The 22,004-nt window shown below is 45.6% G+C and overlaps 1 protein-coding gene across 4 annotated transcripts in view; it reads right to left on the bottom strand.

Moving 5' to 3' along the window:
- DOCK11 (dedicator of cytokinesis 11) overlaps positions 1-22,004 on the bottom strand; it is a 185,882-nt gene that overhangs the window by 61,282 nt on the left and 102,596 nt on the right. For all 4 annotated transcript variants that reach the window (XM_033137075.1, XM_033137076.1, XM_033137077.1 and 1 more), the window contains 7 exons: positions 5,945-6,068; positions 4,774-4,895; positions 3,111-3,194; positions 1,903-1,992; positions 1,269-1,387; positions 884-953; positions 425-550 (listed from right to left, as the gene is read on the bottom strand). In XM_033137075.1, coding sequence (XP_032992966.1) covers positions 425-550; positions 884-953; positions 1,269-1,387; positions 1,903-1,992; positions 3,111-3,194; positions 4,774-4,895; positions 5,945-6,068 — 735 coding nt within the window. The remainder of the gene's footprint in view (positions 1-424; positions 551-883; positions 954-1,268; positions 1,388-1,902; positions 1,993-3,110; positions 3,195-4,773; positions 4,896-5,944; positions 6,069-22,004) is intronic.

Below are 22,004 nucleotides of genomic sequence, written 5' to 3'. Positions count from 1 at the left end.
GGATGCATCTTTCATGATCAAGCCCAGCACCCTTAGCCAGACTGGGTTTAGCTGTTACACTGGCAGGATGTGCCCATTGGGGCTGGTAGGGTGGAAGGCAGGGAGGACAACAATAGGTGGCACCAAAGCCAGTGATAGGCAGAGCCTTGTGCAGAGCCTTGTGCAATGCTAAAATTCAGTGCCCCCCCCCGCCTCTCATGCTCCCTTCTATAGCAATGTTTGGCGCCCCGGCAGTGCGCCACTGGTTGCGCCACCGTAAAACTGCCTCTGCTCTGCAGAGTTCTACAGTGGCAACACTAAGGGAGAGCGAGCGAACAGCCAGTGCCACCTCAGGCTGAGGTTAGTAAGGCAATGCCCCATTCACGCTAATGAACCAGCTTCCACTGAGTGGGTGCAAATAAAATCCTGCCTTGTCTTGTCTCACCTTCAGCATCTTATTGATGGCCAAGAAATCTGCTGACTGCTTCAGAATTGTTGCCATCGCGACAGCCAAGATTTCGTGTGTGGTCTTTGCGTGAGGCACAACAGGCTTCTCCGGCCGAAAGCAATACTGAAAAAGAGTGTGTGTCACCCATCATCAGAGAGGGCTCCCTGGTCACAGAGGAGAGGATGATGGGGCAGAACACATGGACCTAAGAATGGACTGCATACCAACCAGTCCAGCATCCTATTCTCACAGTGACCACCCAGATGCCCCAATAGGAAACCCAAAAGCAGGACTTGAGTGCAAGAGCCCTCTCTACTCCTGTGTCTTCCAGCAGCTGGCATTCAGAAGCACTACTGCTCCCAAATGTGGAGGCAGAGAGCAGTCATTGATGGCGCTCTCCTCCAGGAATTTGTTTAATTCTCTTATAAGAACCTAAGAACCACAGCCAGCACTTACCTTTATGAAAGCCCTCAAGTAATGGTCAAGACCTTCCTCGTGGCATCTGGACACAATATGGAGGAGAACCCTGAGGAAGAACAACGAGTATGAATGTGAGGCAGGATTTGTGAAGGAGAGCCGCTTCTGCACGTTCCTTGTGGAAAAGCAGCTCTGCCTACTTATTGGGTAAGTAGTCAAGATACCTTTTTGGCTCCTCCCGCCCCCACCACAAAAATGTCCCCATCAGCTGCCAATCCATGGGGCTGCATTCGAGGGAGACGTGAAAGGCAGCAAGCCCCATCCACTGACTCTGTTACAGACTCTAACAATGTGGGTTTCTCAAAGCTTGGGATTATGGCTTCACTGATCTATGATGAACGGTATACTATCATCAAAAACTTGCATGGTACAGTTGACAGCAATTTCTTCCTCTTGTGTCCGGGTGGTGAGGACTCTAAAGAGTTGCATAAGGACCACAGGCAGAAACTGTATCATCACTTGGATATCCATGGCATGCAGACACTGAAACACATGGGTTTATTTTAAAAGCATTTGTAAATTGTAAAATTTGTATTTTAAAACCTCTAGGCACAAACACAACATGAAAGCCAGTATCATACACACAGGTTCACAACATTAATTAACCAGTAAAACTAGTATTATGAAAACAGATAAAAACAGAAATTCAGCAGTGACAAAGTACAATAATAAGGGGCCAGGGAAAGCCTGGGCAAATGAATATAATAAAATAGATAACTTTATTTTTATTTCACAAAAGTTATATACCACTTAACAGTGAACAAGCAAGCAAGCAAACCAACCAACCAACCAACCAACCAACAAACCACAAAGCGGTATATGGGGGGGGGGATGAAATTGCCAGGAAGAAAGAGCTGGACTATTTAAAAAATTCAAAAATAATTAAAATCAATGATAAGCTAGAACCCAGATTGAAACACACGTCCACATTCTGCAGCAGGGGGACTCCATTAGTGGTGGGTGCTCATGGACGGGCTAGAGGAACAGTTCCAGCTCACCTTAAGATATTTAACAAGTTCTCCTGGGACTTCTTTGGTACCTGTTTGAATCATCTGGCAATACTGGAAGAATTTATGGAGGTGGAGATCCTGAAAGGAACAGAGAAGCTCAGTTCACAGCCTTCTCTAGTGCCTTATTCATCCCACTGATTTTCACCCAAGGCCAACAGCCTTCAGACATGGCAGATGGTTATTGATGGAGCCTACAGGACACACAGTGGCATCTCCCATGCCACCTCAAAGTGGCAATTGCCCAAGGGAAGGGCTGCGGCTCAGTAGTAGAGCACCCGCCTTGTATGCCAAAGGTACCGGGTTCGATCCCCTGTGACATCTCTGCCTGAAACTCTGAAAAGCCACTGCCAGCCAGTGTGGATGGCACAGATCTAGATGGGCAAATCTTGTGACTCAGTATAAGGGAGCTTCCTGTGTTCCTCTGCAGAGGAAGGGCCATAGTTCAGTGGTAGAGCATGTGCTTTGCCTGTAGAAGGCCCCTGGGTTCAATCCCCAGTGGCATCTCCAGGGAGGACTGGGAATGCCCCCTGCCTGAAACCCTAGGAAGCCACTGCCAGTCAGAGTAGACAGCACTGAGCTAGATAGACCAATGACTCAGCTTCCTATGTTCCTATGCTTTGAAGGAAACATCTCAGAACATCAGAAGAGGCTGCTGTTTCAGTCTGAAGCTTCATCTAGTCTAGTGCCCTGTTCTCACTGTGGCCAGCCAGGATGACTATGGGAAACCCAAAACCACCCTGCCCATCTGCGATTTCCAGCAACTGGTGCACAGAAGCATGACTGCCTCCAACAGACTTACAGTGTACTTGCCATTTTATTGGTCTACAGAAAGGGACTAATATGATTAAACCATTCTGAAGGAACGCAGAAAAGGCTATTCAGGTGGAATGCAGTGCAGCCCCACAAAGGTTGGAGGCTCCTAAACACACAAGATGGCACACATCTCTCTAGGTAGGCAGGCAAGTGGCACTATTGTTGTCGTTCCTGCCAAGCCTGAGGGAAGGGGCATGGCCTGTGGAGGAGAGGTGGCTTGTGAAGCTGTGGCCTCCAGAGCACCCCAAGGGCCAAATGTGGAATTTTCTCACCTGAGCCTTATAAGATGGAAAAAAATGCCACTTCATTTTCAACAGTTACCCTTAGAATAGTTCATTAAAAAACAACAACAACCCATTAAGCAAAGGCTGAGTTGCACTTACTTGGGTGTAAATGGTTGACTCCAAATGGAGCTTGATCTTGAAGAGAGCCTTTGCCCCATCGACCCATTTAACATCAATACTGGGCTGCAACAAAAGTGGGGGGGGGGAGAGAGAGAGAAGAGGAGAAAGTGTCATGTTTGAATTTGGCTAAAGAGGTTCAGTGACACCTCGCAATGCAGCTTTGCTCAGCCCGGCGTGAAAAAGTACAGTGGTACCTCAGGTTACATACGCTTCAGGTTACATACGCTTGAGGTTACATACTCCGCTAACCCAGAAATAACGCTTCAGGATAAGAACAGAAATTGTGCTCTGGCTGTGCAGCAGCAGTGGGAAGTCCCATTAGCTAAAGTGGTGCTTCAGGTTAAGAACAGTTTCAGGTTAAGAACGGACCCCCGGAACGAATTATGTAACCAGAGGTACCACTGTATAAAAGAGTAATCTTCATGCACAAAATACAGAAAAAAAGATTGAAAGAAAGTGTTGGTGGCGGGGAGAATTTGACCCAACTCTCAAACTGTAGTTTGGTATCTCAATCTTTTTCAGTAGATTTTGGATCAAAAAATCTGTGGGTGGTGCATGAGGTGCAGAATTACTGCCTTCACTCTTCAGGCCAGAGGGCTGGCCTCTTAAGAGATTGCAGTTTCCCACAAAAGGGGTAGGACCTAGGGGAGCTGAGACAAGCCTCTGGAGCCTCCTGTTTGCTTGTATCCATCCATCTCTGCCTGTTAGTGCTAGCAGATGGGCGAGTTTTAATACTACACAACAGTGGGCTCCAGTGCAACTGCTGCACTTGTTGCATGACAGATTCTGCGGTCTATTGCACCACAAAGTTATTAGCAACCTGCTCATGCATTCTCTTGTAAAATTATTGTCAGCTGGCACCAGGTGCGCCAGCTAGGGAAGGCTGAAGCACTTCCCCTCCGCCACCTGAAGTTCCTAAGGAGGGCGCCAGGCCCCCTCAATATTGAGCAGTGATGTGGCATACCACATCAGTGTATTGCACAACATGGTGTGTGCTACATCAGTGCATTCTGTGACATGATGCATGACATCAGATGCCAGCCCCCTCAATAGTGAGGGCAAGCTAGTTCTCCTGGCTGGTGCAAAGCATTTTGCCAGTTGATTGAGTATACTGCTAAGTGAGTAACTTGGCACTACAATATTATTTATTATATTACTACTACTACTACTACTACTACCACCACCACCACAAGAAGTTTAGGTGTGGTCAGGGTTGTTGCAACGACTGAACCTTTCAGTGACCTCCTCCTCTGCAGATCCATTCACAAAGGCAGACATCAAACTATTAATGATTGAGGTGCCCCTGACTTGGACCATCATGCTATAACAACATGTGTTTTGAACAACAACAAAAACCCAGCACCCCTAATCCTGCAGTTAAGAAGTCTGAATGATTTCTGGTCAGAATAATTATGCAAATTAAGTTTTTGCCTTGGCTTTACCTAATGCATTCTGCTTGTGCAAATTGTCAATGAATCTTGCTTTAAAAAGGAATGGTGATGTTCTCAGATGATGAATTGCACACCACACCATTTCCAAGCTAATTTAGTGTACCTTCTTAGGTGCATGGAAGACATACAGCATATCAGCACAGGTAAAATACAGTTCACGCTCCCCAGATTCACTTATTAGGTCTCCCTACCTTTCGAGCCTCAGTATCCCCGACATTCAGATAGCCTGTTGGAAGATTGGCTGAAACAGGCAGGTGCTGCTCAGAGGTGATGATCCGGCCATCCTTTAGCAAAGGCAGCCAAGTAAACCCAACTGCAGAGACAGCAATGCACACAGCTGTGTAAGCATCCTTTTTAGCATGTAGGTAGAAACATGATCACACACTTGCTTTGGGAATCACTTATATGTTACTGGAAACAAATCCATTTCTTTTTTCTTCTTTTAATTTGCTGAAATGGAATTGCATTTGCCCTTTAATCACCCATTCACTCAGCTTGGAGAGGGTCCTTTTTGAGCTCCTTGAGATCTCTGTTTGTTTTAACCACCCTCAGCAACTGGGTGTCATCAGCAAACTTGGCTACCTCACTGCTCGCCTCTAACTGGATCATTTATAGTTACAGGTAGGTAGCCGTGTTGGTCTGCCATAGTCGAAATAAAATATTTTTTTCCCCTTCCAGTAGCACCTTAGAGACCAACTAAGTTTGTTATTGGTATAAGCTTTTGTATCTGAAGAAGTGTGCATGCACATGAAAGCTCATACCAATAACAAACTTAGTTGGTCTCAGGTGCTACTGGAAGGATTTTTTTTTATCATTTATGAATGCTTGGAAAGTATCTGTCTAGGGTGGGGGACTCCACTTTCTACATGAACTATCCACTCATTCCCCCTCTCTGCTTGCTGATTCGTAATCGGTTCCTGATCCACAGGATGACCTCTCCTCTTATCCCATGACTGCTATGTTTACGCAGTCTTTGATGAGACACTCTGTCAAAAAATGTCATCTTGTAAAGTGAGGGGAGGCAATAATAGGGTAACTAGCACATTTTTGCTTGGCAAGACACACCTATTTCTAAGGATCATTTCACATTTTGCTTTTCCCAATGCCTAAAACACGTGGCCCAGTTTTGAGCTAACCACCTGCACACTAGAAAGACAGGTGAGGAACAGGAGAGCAGGTATCCAGTCTTGTAGTATGTGAAACTGAAACAAAGAGATGGGCACTCAACAATGATGGTGGTGGTCCATGGAATGGATAGGACAACTCCTTTCTGACACGTCATGCTTCCTGGATCTACCCAACACAGACTGCTTGGGTGGGAGGTGGGGAGAACAAAGGCACAGGTTCAAGTTGTGAACCTACCTGTTGTCTCGACGGCATCCTGCTTTTTCGCTGTCCCCTTTGTGTTAATTTCACAGCTGACATGATAGAAGGTGAAAAGCAGGTGATGCTTTTGATGGAGGTGGATTGGGAGTTCGATTTTAATCTAAAATGACATAATGAGAGCGATGCTGCATTCGTGAGTGCTGAGATGCAGTTTAAACTACTCTAAGAAACAAGAAAAAAAGGGGGGAGGGGGGAAAGACCAACATGGCATTGCATTCATCATCTCTCTTGTTAATCTGGAAATCCCTCCTAAACTGACTTCCTTCCCAAATTTCTTACCCTTTAAAGCCTTCAATGGTATTCCCATCATTAAAAGAGTCATGCTGGACAAGGGCTAAGGATCGATCTTGTCCAGCATCCTTTTCTCACAGTGACGAACCAGGCTGTTGTTGTTGTTGTTGTTGTTGTTGTTGTTAAAATCTGTATATATGCCCTATGCAGGGGCGTCGCAGGGGGGCGGAGGGGGCGGGGGGCCCCCGGGCAGCACCCCTGTTGGGGTGACACATGGGGGGCCAGCCCCGCCCACTGGGATTTTTTATTTAAAATTTTTTTTTAAAAAAAAATTAGGTTATTTTTGGCACTGCGGGGGGGGGGGGGAGCCGCAGGGGCGGCCAGCGAGGAGGGGTGTCACCCCCCCTCGCTGGCCGCCCCTGCGGCTCCGCCCCAGCAGCGCCGAAAATAGCCCCCCCTTGCAGCGGCGCAGCTCGGCATGGAAGCAAGGGGCGGGCCAGCGAGGTGGCCCGTCCCTCTCTCAATCCTATTGTTCTAGGACCAATCAGACTGCTGCAATCTCAATCCTATTGTTCTAGGACCAATCAGGCTGCTGCATTTTTGGATCCTATTCAACTCAGTACATAACAAGGTCTAAATCATATAAATTCTTACTTATCTACAAAATATTGTCAAAAGTATTTTATTATATACAGATGATTTTTAAATTAGCATGCTTTCTCTAAAATGAAACCTGTAGAAGTAATTGGTATAACAGATTTCAAAGGTCAGGGAATAAATAAACATGAGGGAGATGCAGTGCAGGCACAGGTTTTATTTTTATTTTTTAACTCAGAGGTAAAAAAAATCCCAGTATTCCCCCCCCCCCACTAGCTGCACTTCCAAGCAAGTTTATGCACTTCCAAGCAAGTTTCAGTTGGGGGCAGCAGCCGTTCAAAGGCCAGGGCTGGAGAATAACTTGGGCTTTTGGAGGCAGTGCAGAAAGGGCTTCCTGCTTTTGTGTTGCCAGGAGGGAGGGGAGTAAATAAATAAATGGAGAGCAGAGGAAACCCACTTTCCATTTTTTTTTTATTCCTCCCACACATGTGCAAGCATGCAATTGCAAAAGGTTTCTTCTTCTTTGACGATCACTCTTAGTAAGATTGTCTTTCATGAACATGATCTGTCCGTAGGTGACTGTGAAGGCAAATTCTGGATCCACAAGAAACAATGATTCTTCAACATCAACTTCGTTGGACTGGTCATGTTGTGCAAATGCCTGATCATCGTCTTCCAAAGCAACTACTCTGAATATGGAAAGCGTAATGCTGGTCGTCAACCAAAGAGGTTTAAAGACTTTCTCAAGGCAAACTGAAAAAGTAGTATAAGCATAAGGTTTACCTGGTGTCATGGAAGGCAGTGCCAAGGCTCTGACAGCCTCCAAAAGCCCACCCTCCCAAAGCCAGGAGGAAGGAGGGAAGGGCTCTAGGACCCTGGACAGGAGGGTTTATGTAGGATGCTCATTTCAGTTGGTCCATCTCCATGTTTTTTCAAACAGCAGGACCTCATATATGATAGAATACATGGCCTGTAGGACATGCTTTTCTTCTAAGGTACATTCCTCCTGAGATACCTAATATTGTTCCCAATCCATTTTTCCTGTTCTCATTGTTAAATTGTTGTTGTTGTTGTTGTTGTTCAGTCGTTCAGTCGTGTCCGACTCTTCGTGACCCCATGGACCAGAGCATGCCAGGCACGACGATCCTTCACTGCCTCTCGCAGTTTGGCCAAACTCATGTTAGTAGCTTCGAGAACACTGTCCAACCATCTCATCCTCTGTCGTCCCCTTCTCCTTGTGCCCTCCATCTTTCCCAGCATCAGGGTCTTTTCTAGAGAGTCTTCTCTTCTCATGAGGTGGCCAAAGTACTGGAGCCTCAACTTCAGGATCTGTCCTTCTAGTGAGCACTCAGGGCTGATTTCTTTGAGAATGGATAGGTTTGATCTTCTTGCAGTCCATGGGACTCTCAAGAGTCTCCTCCAGCACCATAATTCAAAAGCATCAATTCTTCGGCGATCAGCCTTCTTTATGGTCCAGCTCTCACTTCCGTACATTACTACTGGGAAAACCATCGCTTTAACTATACGGACCTTTGTCGGCAAGGTGATGTCTTTGCTTTTTAAGATGCTGTCTAGGTTTTTCATTGCTTTTCTCCCAAGAAGCAGGCGTCTTCTAATTTCGTGACTGCTGTCACCATCTGCAGTGATCATGGAACCCAAGAAAGTGAAATCTCTCACTGCCTCCATTTCTTCCCCTTCTATTTGCCAGGAGGTGATGGGACCAGTGGCCATGATCTTAGTTTTTTTGATGTTGAGCTTCAGACCATATTTTGCGCTCTCTTCTTTCACCCTCATTAAAAGGTTCTTTAATTCTTCCTCACTTTCTGCCATCAAGGTAGTATCATCAGCATATCTGAGGTTGTTGATATTTTTTCCGGCAATCTTAATTCCGGCTCTTAATTCCATTGTTAAATAGTCCAATGCTATTTCACATATACAAAAATCTGAGGTGCTGCAAAACTGAGATGATCCACATGGGGGCGCCAAACATTGGACTAGCACCTGGTGCCATTTTGTGAAAGATTACAAACCGTGTCCATTTTGTGTGGCTTTTGGAGGGCGGGCTCTGGGATGCTGCCAGAGCCCAGGCACCGCCTTCCTTAAGCTGGAAGCCTAGCAAGCGCTTGTCCAGCTTTGGGAAGGCGGGAAGGGCTCTAGGACCCCGCCAGAGCCAGGGAGCTTCCTTCCCACAGCCAAAGTGGTGCTGGGCAGTTTTCCTACTCAGGGAGTGAGGGCTCTGGGATGCTGCCAGAGCCCTGACCCCGCCATCCTAAAGCCAGGTATGTCATTACATCTTTGTGCAGGTGTCTGTGTGTATGTTTGGGGGAAAATAAATAAATGGAGACTTTGTTTCCTTTACTCTCCATTTATTTACACACACCCCTCCATGGTTGAGGGGAAGCCTCCTCCTCTAAATTAAGTAAATAAATACAAATACTTAACTAACTGACCAACTGCATTGAAGATAACTCGGTTGCCCCCCAACATAAAGCCTGACCACTATAAAATAAATCCTAGCTACACCCATGTCCTACTCTGTGTCACATGCCAAGCCATCTATGCTGGGACTTGCTTGAAAGAACAGCTACTGGAAAAAATGAAGTGGGGTTATTTTCTTCTGAGTTAAATAATAATGATAATAATAATAATCATTGCCCTGCTGTTTAAGCCTCTTTCCTCCCTTCTCCCCTTCTGTCTGCCTGTGTCTTGTTATTAAGGGAGCCATCTCTCACCTTACCTTTGGCATCTATGCTATTAATTGCTTCTACAGGTTGAATTTTAGAGAAAGCATGTTCATTTTAATATTATCTGTATAAAAATAACAGTGTAATAATATGTTCAATATATATAATAATGTATATGTTACAGTAGCAGTTGCAGACATTATTCCATTTGCCTCTACATGGTTCCATCCTTATTTCAGACATGGTGTTATATCAGTATATTGCGATGTTTAGCTGGTGACATATCACAATGTCGGAAGCCAGACATCGCCAAGCCCTAGTTGCAGCTCGATACGTTTGGACCTTTGTTTATGTAGGATGCTCATTTCGGTCTGTCCATCTCTATGCCTGTTCAATTATCAGAACCTCATTATATAATACATGGCTAGAAGGACCTGCATTTCTTGAAGGGTGTATTCCTCCTGAGGTACTTAACACTGTTTCCAGTCCATTATTCCAGTTCTCATTGTTATATAGGCAATGCCATTCCACACATCCAAAAATCTGAGGTATTGCAAAACTAAGAAGGTCCACTTGAGGGCGCCAAACATTGTACTAGTACCTGGCGCCATGTTGTAAAATATTACAAATGCCCTCCATTTTGTATGGCTTTTGGAGGGCGGGCTGTAGGATGCTGCCAGAGCCCTGGCACCAGAGTCTAGTTTTCCTCCACAGGACGCCGAGGAAATCCACAATTGAGAAGATTTATTTAGGAGCCCCAAATATTAGTCTTGTTAAGATGACAAACACGAAAGTGCTTCCCCTTTTCTCCATTTTTTGGGGTGGTTGAAGAGCTTTGGGATGCAGCTGGAACTGTGGCACACCTGCCCAAAGACAAAAGGCTACAGGACCCTGGGCAGGAGGGCTCAAGGACCCCTGCCAGAGCCCTGTAGCTTCCCTGGAACCAGGGTATATTAAGATCACCACAGTCCCTTGATTTCATGGGAGGGCAGCATGAGGGCTCTGGGAGCAGGTGTGTTTGTGAGTGGGATAAATGAACAGAGAATAGGTGTCCTCTGCTCTCCACTTATTTATTCATTTCACACCTTCAAGCACCGCAAGAGCAGGAAATCCATTTCAACTTGCATCCCGAAGACCCCAACCCTTCCTTCTCAAGGGCTGCTGCCTGTTGTGTATATTTATAAAGAATAATTTTTGATGATACACAATGTCCAAACTCTTTTTGTTAACCCCCCACAACTTTACTTTCATAAACATGTAACTCAGAATAATATATTTACAATCTCATCCTCCGGTTTCTCCTTATTAACGTTTAGGGGTCTCCTGTTTTACTTCAGACAGATCTCACTAAGGCACAGTATCCTGAGGAGTCTCTCCCTGCAGCAGCTAAAAACACCAGTTAAATTGAATCACAGTCACAACAGGATCTGCGATGCCTCTCTCATGTGGCTCACAGTCAACCACCCAAATACGAGCTATTGTCAAAGGAAAAACCCCATGCTAAAAATACACAGCCATTCAACATAAGCAAACATTCCAATTTCAGATCATCGTACCATCATCCTTAATGCTGCCCCTAGGTGGAGCTTGCTTGGAAGTGCAGCTAGTGGAACTGGGATCAGTTACTTCTGAGTTAAGAAAAATAAAAATAAACATTGCCCTGAAGTTTAAGCCTATTTCCTCCCTCTGTGTCTCGCTCATGTCTATAAGAGAACATTTCCTCACCTAAAATTTGATGTATATGCTGTTAATTTTAGAAAAAGGGTACTAATTTAAAAATGATCTGTATGGAAAATATTCCTGCTGAGGTACTTAACGCTGCTTCCAGCCCGTTATTCCTGTTCTCATGGTGACACAGTGTGATGCTTTTTCACTCATCCAAAAATCTGAGGTGCTGCAAAACTGATAAAATCCACTTGGGGGCTCCAAACATTGGACTAGCACAGGGAGCCATTTTGTGAAAGATTAAAAACTGGATGTGAGGGCTCTAGGATGCTGCCACAGCCCTAGCACTGCCTTGCCACATAAACCTTATGCTACTGCATATTTGCAGAGGTATTTTGTGTGTTGGGGGGGGGGGTAAATAAAGAAATGATCTCCATTTCTTTATTTACTTCCCCCATCCTGACATTCAAGAGTAGGGAGCTCTTTCCATCTCACCTCCCCAAAGCCCCCCCCCCCGATATTTTGTTTGTGTGTTTGTTGTGGGGGAATAAATAAATGGAGAGAGGGTTTCCATTTAATTATTTAGTTCCTATCAAACCTAACACCACAAGAGCACGAAGCCCTTTTCATCTCTCCTCCCAAAACTTCCCATGTTGCTGCCCAGCCCATAAAAATTGTGTAAGCCACTTTCCTCTCTTCGTCCCTTCTGTGTGCCCTTTTCATTTCTGACCTGTTTATGCAGGGTGCTCATTTCAGTCTGTCCCTTTCCATGCCTGTTCAAGTAGCAGAACTGCATACATGATATAATACAACACATGGCCTGTAGGACCTGAGTTTCTTGTAGGGTATATTCCTCCTGAGGTACTCAATGCTGTTTCCAGTCCATTATTCCTGTTCTCATTGTCGCTATCAAAAAATCTGAGTTGCTGCAAGATTCAGAAGATCCACCTGAGGGCGCCAAACATTGCACTAGTACCACAGCGCCATGTTGTGAAATACTACAAACGCCCTCCATTTTGTGTGGCTTTTGGAGGGCAGTCTCTGGGATGCTGGCAGAGCCAAGGCACCACCGACCTGAAGCCGCTGGAACCTTTTTTGCATGGGGCCCTGAGCCCAGTTGGTGCAAACTTCAGAAGGTCCATAACTAAGAAGATTCATTTGGGCACCTCAAATATTTGAGTTGTTAAGATTAGCAAAGACCAAAGTCGTATGTGTTCTCCATTTTTGGGAGGGCAGTGTGAGGGCTCTGGGATGCTACTGGAGCCCTGGCACCACCTTCCCTAAGTCAGGTAAACACTAAACTAAGAAAGAAAGTCCATTTCCACATGCATTTTTTTAAAAAAAACCAAGTTTATGCTCAGCCTTTCTTTTTGAATGACTGCTGCCCCCAGGTGGAGTTTGCTTGGAAGTGCAGCTAGTGGGGGCTTGCTGATAAGAAGATTGTTTGCTCGGTCCCTGCTCCTGTCAACCTAGCAGTTCGAAAGCATGTCAAAGTGCAAGTAGATAAATAGGTGCCGCTGCAGTGGGAAGGTAAACAGTGTTTCCATGCGCTGCTCTGGTTCGCCAGAAGCGGGTTTTTTTTTTTAAACAAAAATTTATTTGTTTTCCACATCAAAAAGAACAACAAATACAGCAACAGTAAATACTAACAATCAATCTAAGAAAAAGAAAGAAAAAACAAATATTAGAAACTACAACAACAAAATAAAGAAAAAACAAATACATACCTCACACACAGGAACACCAACACTCCAATTATTAATTATAATCTTGTTTCAAATCTAATTTGGGGGACTTCCCCCGTTCTCTCTTCTGCGTTCAATGCTAATTTACTTTAGTAACTTTTCTAACTATTTTAACAATTCTTTCACCAATATTCATACTCTTTATCTCAACATCTTATGTCTTTTAACTTCTAAGTATAACAATACAACATCAGATTACAAATCTAAACTTCTTATAACCTTATCTAACTCTTATTTCCATAAAACTGCTGCTCTTAACTTTCTAACTTCAAAATAATAAACCAGCACAATATCATAAAAACAGTCCAAGTATTTCTTCTCTTTCAAATTGATTTTTACTCTCTGGCATCGGGGTACCGTGGTAAGCCTTCCTAATTAATCAATTCTTTCACCCTACCCCCTTTCTTGCCATTTTCTCTTCTCCCTCCACAATCCGCCACCAGACTTCCACCCAGTCTTTTTCCAAATCATAGTCCAGAATGTCATCTTTTCCTTGATATCCAAAAGCCAAAACATTGTCCCAAAGTATCTTTACTGAACTCTTCAGAAGAGATAATACATCACCATCGAGCATCTCCACTTCAGGCTTCAAATCAGGTTGCAATTGTAATTACCAAGATTGTTGTTCCTGCTTTCCTGGGCTCCCACCCCAGGAAGCCGATATAACGTCACAAAATCCAACCCTGGACCTCTCACGTCGACCGGGTTTTCCTTCTTTATGGAGTTGCATCTTTTCTTCTTCAAATAAAATCCCTGAGGACCGCTCTGTAGTTATTCCTTTAAATTCTTTGAGTTCCTTAGTAATATTTCCCAAAGCAGTCCCAATCTCAGAAAATCTTTCAGTGACATTCTGATTCAGGAGTTCTAGTTTCAAAAGAATTGTCCTTTGTCCAAGAGTCAATGCTGAGTCTGGAGACATTATCAAAGCGAAACCAAAAAAGGGCAGAAGTAGGCAGGGAATAACAAAGTTCAGTACTTTTCCATCTTCAGATCTCAAATTACAGCCGCCATTTCCCCCTGATCAGAGTGTAAAAATTCTTCACTTTATAATCCAGTCTCTGAGAGGAAATACCTCAATATTCTCAGTTCTCCCTTAACAGGGGCTTCTTCACAAATCCATCGCAAATTCAGCCAAAACAATAGTAACATTAGTAACAGCCAAAAGTAGCAACAGCCAGATACAATGTTACTTTCTTCTTGTCGCAAGGGAGAGAAACGGGCTTCCTTTTGACATTTCTCCCCAAAAGCCAATTAGGTCGATTTTTACAGTCAATTAAAACACCGTACTTACAGCTTACTGGTTTCTTCTTATTTTAAGTCCAATCAGGTAAGAACGAGGTGCTCAAGTATCGGCGGTGGCCGCCGCTTAGTTTCCCTGGATGGGGACTGTGGCGGAATAATGCCTGGTTCATCATGGGTTAACCTATCACTCCCATGTTAGGTAGGTGTTCCCTGGGAGGCGGAGCTAGTTGGCATTCTAAAAGGAGGGGGAACAACCTTGAAAGGCAGTTGGGGGCTTGGCAGTTGGGTGTGGAGGTTTAGAAAGAGAAACTGCGAGGTTAGGCTTTGGGGAATGGGAGGAAAGGTCATTACCATTGCTAAAGGGATGCAGGAAATATTATAACTAAGCTGAATTATATAAGAAGATTTGTATAAGTAATAACCCGAGACATCCATGTTTTCAAGTTACCTAATAAAGTTAAAAGTGCTTAAACGTTCGCTGACTGTGGCAGTGGATCAGTACCTTAAGAGGTTTGACTAAGAGGAGAGAACAAAGCTTTCCTGTGGAAGAGGAAACTGTTTGCTTATTCTCCTGTCATACAGAGGGCTGGACAGTGAAGCCAAGTGTGCCACGTAGTTGCCTAAAGTGAAGGCAAACTGCAGTAGGTGGGAACCCTTGGAGGGAGATCCCATAGGTGGCAAGAGGTTTTCAAACGTAAAGCACTGAGGTACCCCAGAGACAACTCCCATATAAACACTGAAGGATTCATCCTAGTTGTCAGTGAAACTTAGGGAGAGTCATGGTTGGGGAAGTATCTACCGGGGAGGGAATAGGATCCCTCACAGGGACAACCTCCACAGCCCCGCGCCGTTGCCCATTCACTCTCTCCCCCTTTTACAAGGGAGGATCGAGAATGGGGCAGCGCAAAGGGGCCCGCTGGAGAGCCCAAACCACGGGACACTCTTCCCGTGGCTTGCCGAAGCCCTCTGCGCGGTAGCGGAGCTCCCAGCCCCCAGGGAAACCGGGGCCGTCTCGCAGCCAAGACAACCCCCAGCCGCCGATAATGGCGTCCTCACCGGAAGTCCTCCAGAAGCGGCTTAGTCATGCTGGCCACATGACCCAGAAGCTGTATGCCGGCTCCCTCGGCCAGTAAAGTGAGATGAGTGCCGCAACCCCAGAGTCGTTCCCGACTAGACCTAACGGTCAGGGGTCCCTTTACCTTTAAGAAATAAAATAATGAATGTTGTGTAAGCCTCTTTCCTTCCTTGTCTGCTTCTTCTCGCTTCTATCAGGGGACATTCTCGCCTTTTCTTCTCGCCTTTTCTTAGATACCTATGCTGCTAAATTCAAAGAAAGCATGCTACCGTATATACGTGAGTATAAGCCGACGCAAATATAAGCCGAGGCACCTAATTTGACCACAAAAAACTGGGAAAACTTATTGACTTGAGCATAAGCCAAGAGTGGGAAATGCAGCAGCTACTGGTAAATTTCAAAAATAAAAATAAATAAAATTACATTAATTGAGGCATTAGTAGGTTAAATGTTTTTGAATATTTATTTCACAAAAAAACAGTAAGCAAAAACTTTAGCTCAATCAGCAACCAAGCTACGGTAAATCACAAGAGTTAAAATCCTTCAAAACTGGATTCCTCATCATCATCTGTATCCCCAAACAGAGCTTCAGGGGCTCACACTTGGCACCCCAAATATCAGAACATCAGCAGGACTGGGGCCCAAAAGCCCATCTCCTTCTGCACTTCCTTCCAGCAACTGAGATTCAGCAGCATCGCTGGGGAGACAAGAGTTCAGCCCTCGCAACTGAAGCTGAGCAGAGCCTCTCCTCCTCCCTGCACTGGTCCCAGCCTTGCCTCCTGGGGCAAGGAGTTCCATAGGCTTGACTCTGCACCACAGGAACAAGCACTTTCTTTTATTTGCCCCTCCCCTCTTCCAACAGTTAGGCTTTCCTTTTTATTTCTTTTGTGTATTTTATGTTCAATATTTCCATCTCCCTACAACCTCTATCAATAAATGGGACTGATTCCTGAGTCTGAGGGGGTTTATTTTCAGGCCCTTTTCTTCCCTCCCCAAAGACCCCTCCCTTCCCAAACAGCCAAGCGGTGAAAGGATCCAAAGGAAGATAAGAGTTGCAGAGCTCCTGTGACCTTGCCTCCTCCTGGGCTTTGCAGAGAGGAGGGGGGCAAGAGCCTCTGTTCCTTGACTTGGGGGTCCTCCCTGCACCCTCCCCTTCATCCCAGGGACCCCCTCTTATCCCCAATGGACCCTTTGCAAGATGAGCAGAGACTCACTGGATTCAGGAGGTGCCAGGGATGCAGCACGTGCAGAAGAGAGAGACAAAGGCCCCCTCCTCCTTTTGTAGGTGGGCTTGGTATTTCCTGACCTCTAGGAATCCCACTCAATCCTTTTTAACCCTTGGCAAGCCAGTGCCCCCAGCTCCCTCCTCTGCGCTGCGGAGCGCTGCACAATGTTTTCCCATCTGTCAGTTGGGGGGGGAGAGAAGTGGAGAGAAGCTCTTTCCTGCAAAAGGCACAGGACGGGGGAATGGAGAAGACGCTTCTCAGATCCCCAGTGCCTTTGCCGGTGGGGTGGGGGAGGGAGGGAAGCGGAGAGAAACTCTTTCTCTCCGCTTTTCCTTTTCCACCACCTCGCAGAGAGCTGCAAAAGGCACAGGACGGGGGACGGAGAAGACGCTTCTCAGATCCCCTGTGCCTTTCCCGGTGGGGAGGGGAGGGAAGCGGAGAGAAACTCTTTCTCTCCGCTTTTCCTTCCCCACCGCCTGCCTCACTTGAGCATAAACCGAGGGCAATTTTTCAGCCCAAAAATGGGCTGAAAAAGTCGGTTTATGCTCAAGTATATAAGTAATTTAAAAATCATCCATATAGAAAATAACACTTGTAACAATAAGTTAAAGATATTCCTCCTGAGGTACTTAACATTGGTTCCATTTCTCATGGTTACATAGTGCAATGCTATTTCAGACATCCAAAAATCTGAAGGGGTGCAAAACTGAGAAGATCCACACGAGGGTGCCAAACACTGGACTTGAACAAGGCGCCATTTTGTGCAAGACAAAAGTCCAAAAGACAACATCCATTTTGTGTGGCTTTTGCAGGGAGGAGGGGGGCTCTGGGATGAAGCCAGAGCCCTGGCAACGCTTTCTCTGAAGCCTAGGTTCCATCAGTTATCCTGCACAGGGTGCTGTGGTGACGCAAAGTTGAGCAGATTCACAACTGATAAGATTTATTTGGGCACCCCATATATTGGTCTTACTACAAAAACCAAGTCCATCCCTTTTCTCCATTTTTGGGAGGGTGGCATGAGGGCTCTGGGATGCTGTCAGAGTCCTGGCTTTTCTGCTTCGGAGCAGGGGTGTATGTGTGTGATAAATAAATCAATTGGAGGGAGAGCTCTGGTATGCTGCCGGAACCTGGCATCAGAGCCCAGGTACCGCCTTCCTGAATCTGGAAGCCTAGTAAATGCTTGTCCAGCTTTCAGAAGGAGAGAAGGGCTTTAGGACCCTGTCAGAGCCAGAGAACTACCTTCCCATAGCCAGTGTGGTGCAGGCAGTTTTCTTACACAGGGCAGTCAGGCTAAATGGCTAGAAACTGAGATGGTGCATAATTGAGAAGATTCACTCAGGCTCCAAAAGATTGGCTGCATGAAGATTAGCGAAGACCAAAGCCTGTCCATTTTATCCATCTTTGGGAGGGTGGTGTGAAAGTTCTGGGATGTTGCCGGAGCCCTGGTACCACCTTCCCAAAGCTGGATTGTAACCCTCCTTGTTTCCTCTGTGGAGTGTTTGTATGTTCATCTGTGTCTCGCTCCTGTCTATTTGGAAACATTGTTCTCTGAGAATATTTATTTGGGGGCCCAAAATATTGGCTTGCCAGGGCCCTGGTACTGCTTTCCCACTTTCAAGCAGGTGTATGTAAATGGAGAGTGTGTTTCCTCTGCTCTCCATTTATTTATTCACTCCCCACAGACATTATAAGAGCAGGAAGCCTTTTTCATCTCACCTCCTAAAAGCCCCCCCCCCCGCGTTACCCAGCCCTTCCATTTGAATGGATGCTGCCCCCAGCTGGGGATTGCTTAGAAGTGCAGGTGGTGAAAAAATATACTAGGATTATTTAAAAAATTAAAAATAAATGTTGCCCCGTTCTGTAAGCCTCCCCCCTGTATCCGTGCCTTCGCCTGCATCAGATTGGCAAAGACCAAAGTCTATCCATTCTATCAGTCTTTGGGAGGGTGGAGCAAGGGCTCTGAGATTTTGCAAAAGTCCTAACACCACCTTATTGAAGTCAGTTAAACCTTAAGCCACAGCCTTCCAACCTTTCATGTTGGTGACACACTTTTTAGACATACATAATTTCACAACACAGTAATTCAGTTTTGCAATCAAACCAGACACAGTTTGGAAAGCTCTGCCGTAAGTAATTGTACCTTTCCACAGGTGTGTGTGTGACTAAAGGAATAGAGAGTGGGTCTCCTCTGCTCTCTATTTATTTATTTCCTTCCCCTCCTGATACTGCAAGAGCAGAAAGCCCTATCTGCCTCCAAAGGCCACCGCTTTGCTGCCCAGCCCATAAAAATTCTTTAAGCCTCTTTCTTCCCTTTTCATGTTCTGTGTATAATTGTGAGTCTGTTGTGTCCATTAGGGAACATTTTCCCATCTTACCTTTGGCATCTATGCTACTAATAAGTTCTACAAATTTAATGATATAGAAAATGCCAATTTAAGATTTATCTCTATATAAAATAAAAATGTCAATAATATGTTAAATATATGTAATTTAATATGTTTTAGACCTGCAAGTAGTAACAGTTCTGCAAGCGTTATTCTGTTTGCCTCTACGTAGTTTCATAATTATTTCAGACATTGTGTTATATTGGTATATCGCAATGTTTAGCTGGTGACTTATCACGATATTGAAATTGTAGGAAAGTGATCCACTTGGGGGCGCCAAACATTGGACTCATACAGGGCGCCATTTTATGAAAGATTTAAAAACGGCATTCATTTTGTGTGGCTTTTGGAGAGTGGGCTCCGGGATGCTGCCAGAGAACGTGGGAGAACGTGGGAATAAATAAATGGAGAGTGGGTCTCCTTTGCTCTCCATTTATTTATTTATATATCCCCCCTTCTAACACTGCAAGAGCAGAAAGCACTTTCCACATAACCTACCCAACCCCCCATGCTGCTTCCTAGAACAAAAATGTTTAAGTCTCTTTCCTTGCTTCCCCCTTCTCTCTGTGTGTGTGTCGGTGGCTCCCCTCCTGTCTACTAGGGAACATTCACTCACCTTCAATTTGGTATCTATGCTGCTAATAACTTCACCGGTTTGATTTTAGAGAAAGTATGCTAATTAATAAATGATCTGTACACGAAATAAAAGTTGTAACATTATGTTAAGGATACGTTATTTTGTATCCTCTACATGATTCCATAATTATTTTGGAAAATGGTCTAAAATTTCACAATGTTTGAAGTCAGGCATAACCCAGCCCTAGTTGCAATCCTTTTTCTTTCTGACCTATGTTTATGTGATATTTCAGTCTGTACATCTCCATGCCTTTTCAAGTAGGAGAACCACACATATGACAGAACACATGGCCAGTAGAATGTGCCTTTCTTGTACGGTAAAAATCTCAGGTGCTGCAAAACTGAGAAGATCCACTTGGGGGCATCTAACACTGACTTCCACGGGCGCCATTTTGGGAAAGATTACAAACGGGCATCCATTTTGTATGGCTTTTGGAGGGCGGGCTCTGGGACCACCCCCTCAATGTGGAAGCCTAGTCAGTGCTTGCTGCTCCATGCAGTTTTCCTGCACAGGCAGCATGAAATTGAAAAGATCCATAACAGATAAAACCATTTAGGGACTCAAAGTCATGCTGTTATATCGGTATATTGCCATGTTTAGTTGGTGACATATCACAATATTGGAAACCAGACATCACCAGCCCTTCTAGTTCCAGCCCTTTTCATTTCTGATCTATGCTTACGTAGGATGCACATTTCAGTCTGACCATCTCCATGCCTGTTCCCTCCTGTTCACATTGTTACTTTGTGTGATGCTATTTCACACATCCCAAAATCTGAGGTGGTGCAAAACTGAGAAAATCCACTTGGGGGTGCCAAACATTGACTCACATGGGCAGCCATTTTAAGAAGGACTACAAACGCCCTCCATCTTGTGTGGCTTTTGGAGGGTGGGCTGTGAGATGCAGGCAGAGCCCAGGCACCGCCTTCCTGAAGCCAAAATACTAGTAAATGTTTGCCCAACTTTGGGAAGGTGGGAAGGGCTCTAGGATCCTGCCAGAGCCTGGGAGCTTCCTTCCCGCTGCCAAAGTGGTGCATGCAGTTTTCCTACAAGGGCAATGAACAGAGGTGGCACAAAATTGAGAAGATGAATCTTTTCAATTCTGAATCTTGTGGGGGGGTTGCAAACCTAAGTCCTTCCATTTTGTCTGGCTTTAGGAGGGCAGTGCAAGGGCTGGGGGATGCTACCAGACCCCTGGCACTGTCTTTCTGAAACCTAGTAAGTGCTTGCCCAGCCTTGAGAAAATATAGGGCGCGGGTGGCGCTGTGGTCGAGAAAGTGGGAAGGGCTCTAGGACCCTGGGCACAGGGGCTCTGGGATGGTGCAGGGTACTGAATGGAGGTGGCTTGGGCCAGGGCAGTAGCTAGGAGGTGGTGAGGGAGGCCCCCCCTGTCAGGAGCACAGACGAGAGGGGGTGCACAATTCTCACTCACTCACTCACATACACACACCCAATGATAAGGCACACACGTGTCCTCTCCCTCCCCCATACTTCTCATGGAAGGGAGTGGCAGCCCCAAAGAGTCCTCAGTGGGCAGGAAAGCAACCTCGATTGAACAGGGAGGGGGGAGACCTTGCATGTTGGTGGTTGTCATGGGCGACTGTCAGCAAAGGAGGAAGGAGAGCCGATGGGTGCTTTCCCTCCCGGGAATGGAGGGGCAGCGTTGCACCCGTCCGCCTTCCCTTCCGCATCAAAACATCGTTTTCCTGGCTGAAACCTTTTATTAAGAAATATTAAAGTCAATATTGGATTTTCTGTGAAAGAATTCATTACAAGGTGAAGTGCGTGATGAATTGAATGGGTGGAGGGGGGTTGGAGGAAAGGCGGAAATGGAAGCTAATTTGTCCGTGGCTAGGCAGCGCAATCTGGATGGTTCTCCCAGCTATGGGGTGGTGCATTTTGCCTGGCTTTGGGAGGGAAGGAGGGCTATGGGATGCTGTCAGAGCCCTACCACCGCCTTCATGAAGCCAAAAGCTTATTAAGTGCTTGCCAGCAAGGAGTTATCCTGCACAAAGAAGAAGATCCCTCCATTTTATCCTTCTGTGGGAGGGTGGTGTAAGGGCTCCAGGATGCTGCCAGAATCCTGGCACTGCCTTCCCAAAGAGTAAGTGCTTGCCCAACTTTTGGAAGGAGGGAAGGGCTATAGGACCCTTCCGGAGCCCTGCCTTCTGACCGTGAGGGTGTATTAAAATTAAAACAGTCCCTTAATTTTGTCCTCCTTTGGAGGGTGGCATGAGGGTTCCATGATCACTGCAGATGGTGACAGCAGTCACGAAATTAGAAGACGTCTGCTTCTTGGGAGAAAAGCAATGACAAACCTAGACAGCATCTTAAAAAGCAAAGACATCACCTTGCCAACAAAGGTCCGTATAGTTAAAGCTATGGTTTTCCCAGTAGTAATGTACGGAAGTGAGAGCTGGACCGTCAAGAAGGCTGATCGCCGAAGAATTGATGCTTTTGAATTATGGTGCTGGAGGAGACTCTTGAGAGTCCCATGGACTGCAAGAAGATCAAACCTATCCATTCTCAAGGAAATCGGCCCTGAGTGCT

Source organism: Lacerta agilis, chromosome Z, assembly GCF_009819535.1.
Source record: "Lacerta agilis isolate rLacAgi1 chromosome Z, rLacAgi1.pri, whole genome shotgun sequence".
Lineage (NCBI taxonomy): Eukaryota > Metazoa > Chordata > Lepidosauria > Squamata > Lacertidae > Lacerta > Lacerta agilis.
This window is presented reverse-complemented; position numbering and strand designations above follow the sequence as displayed.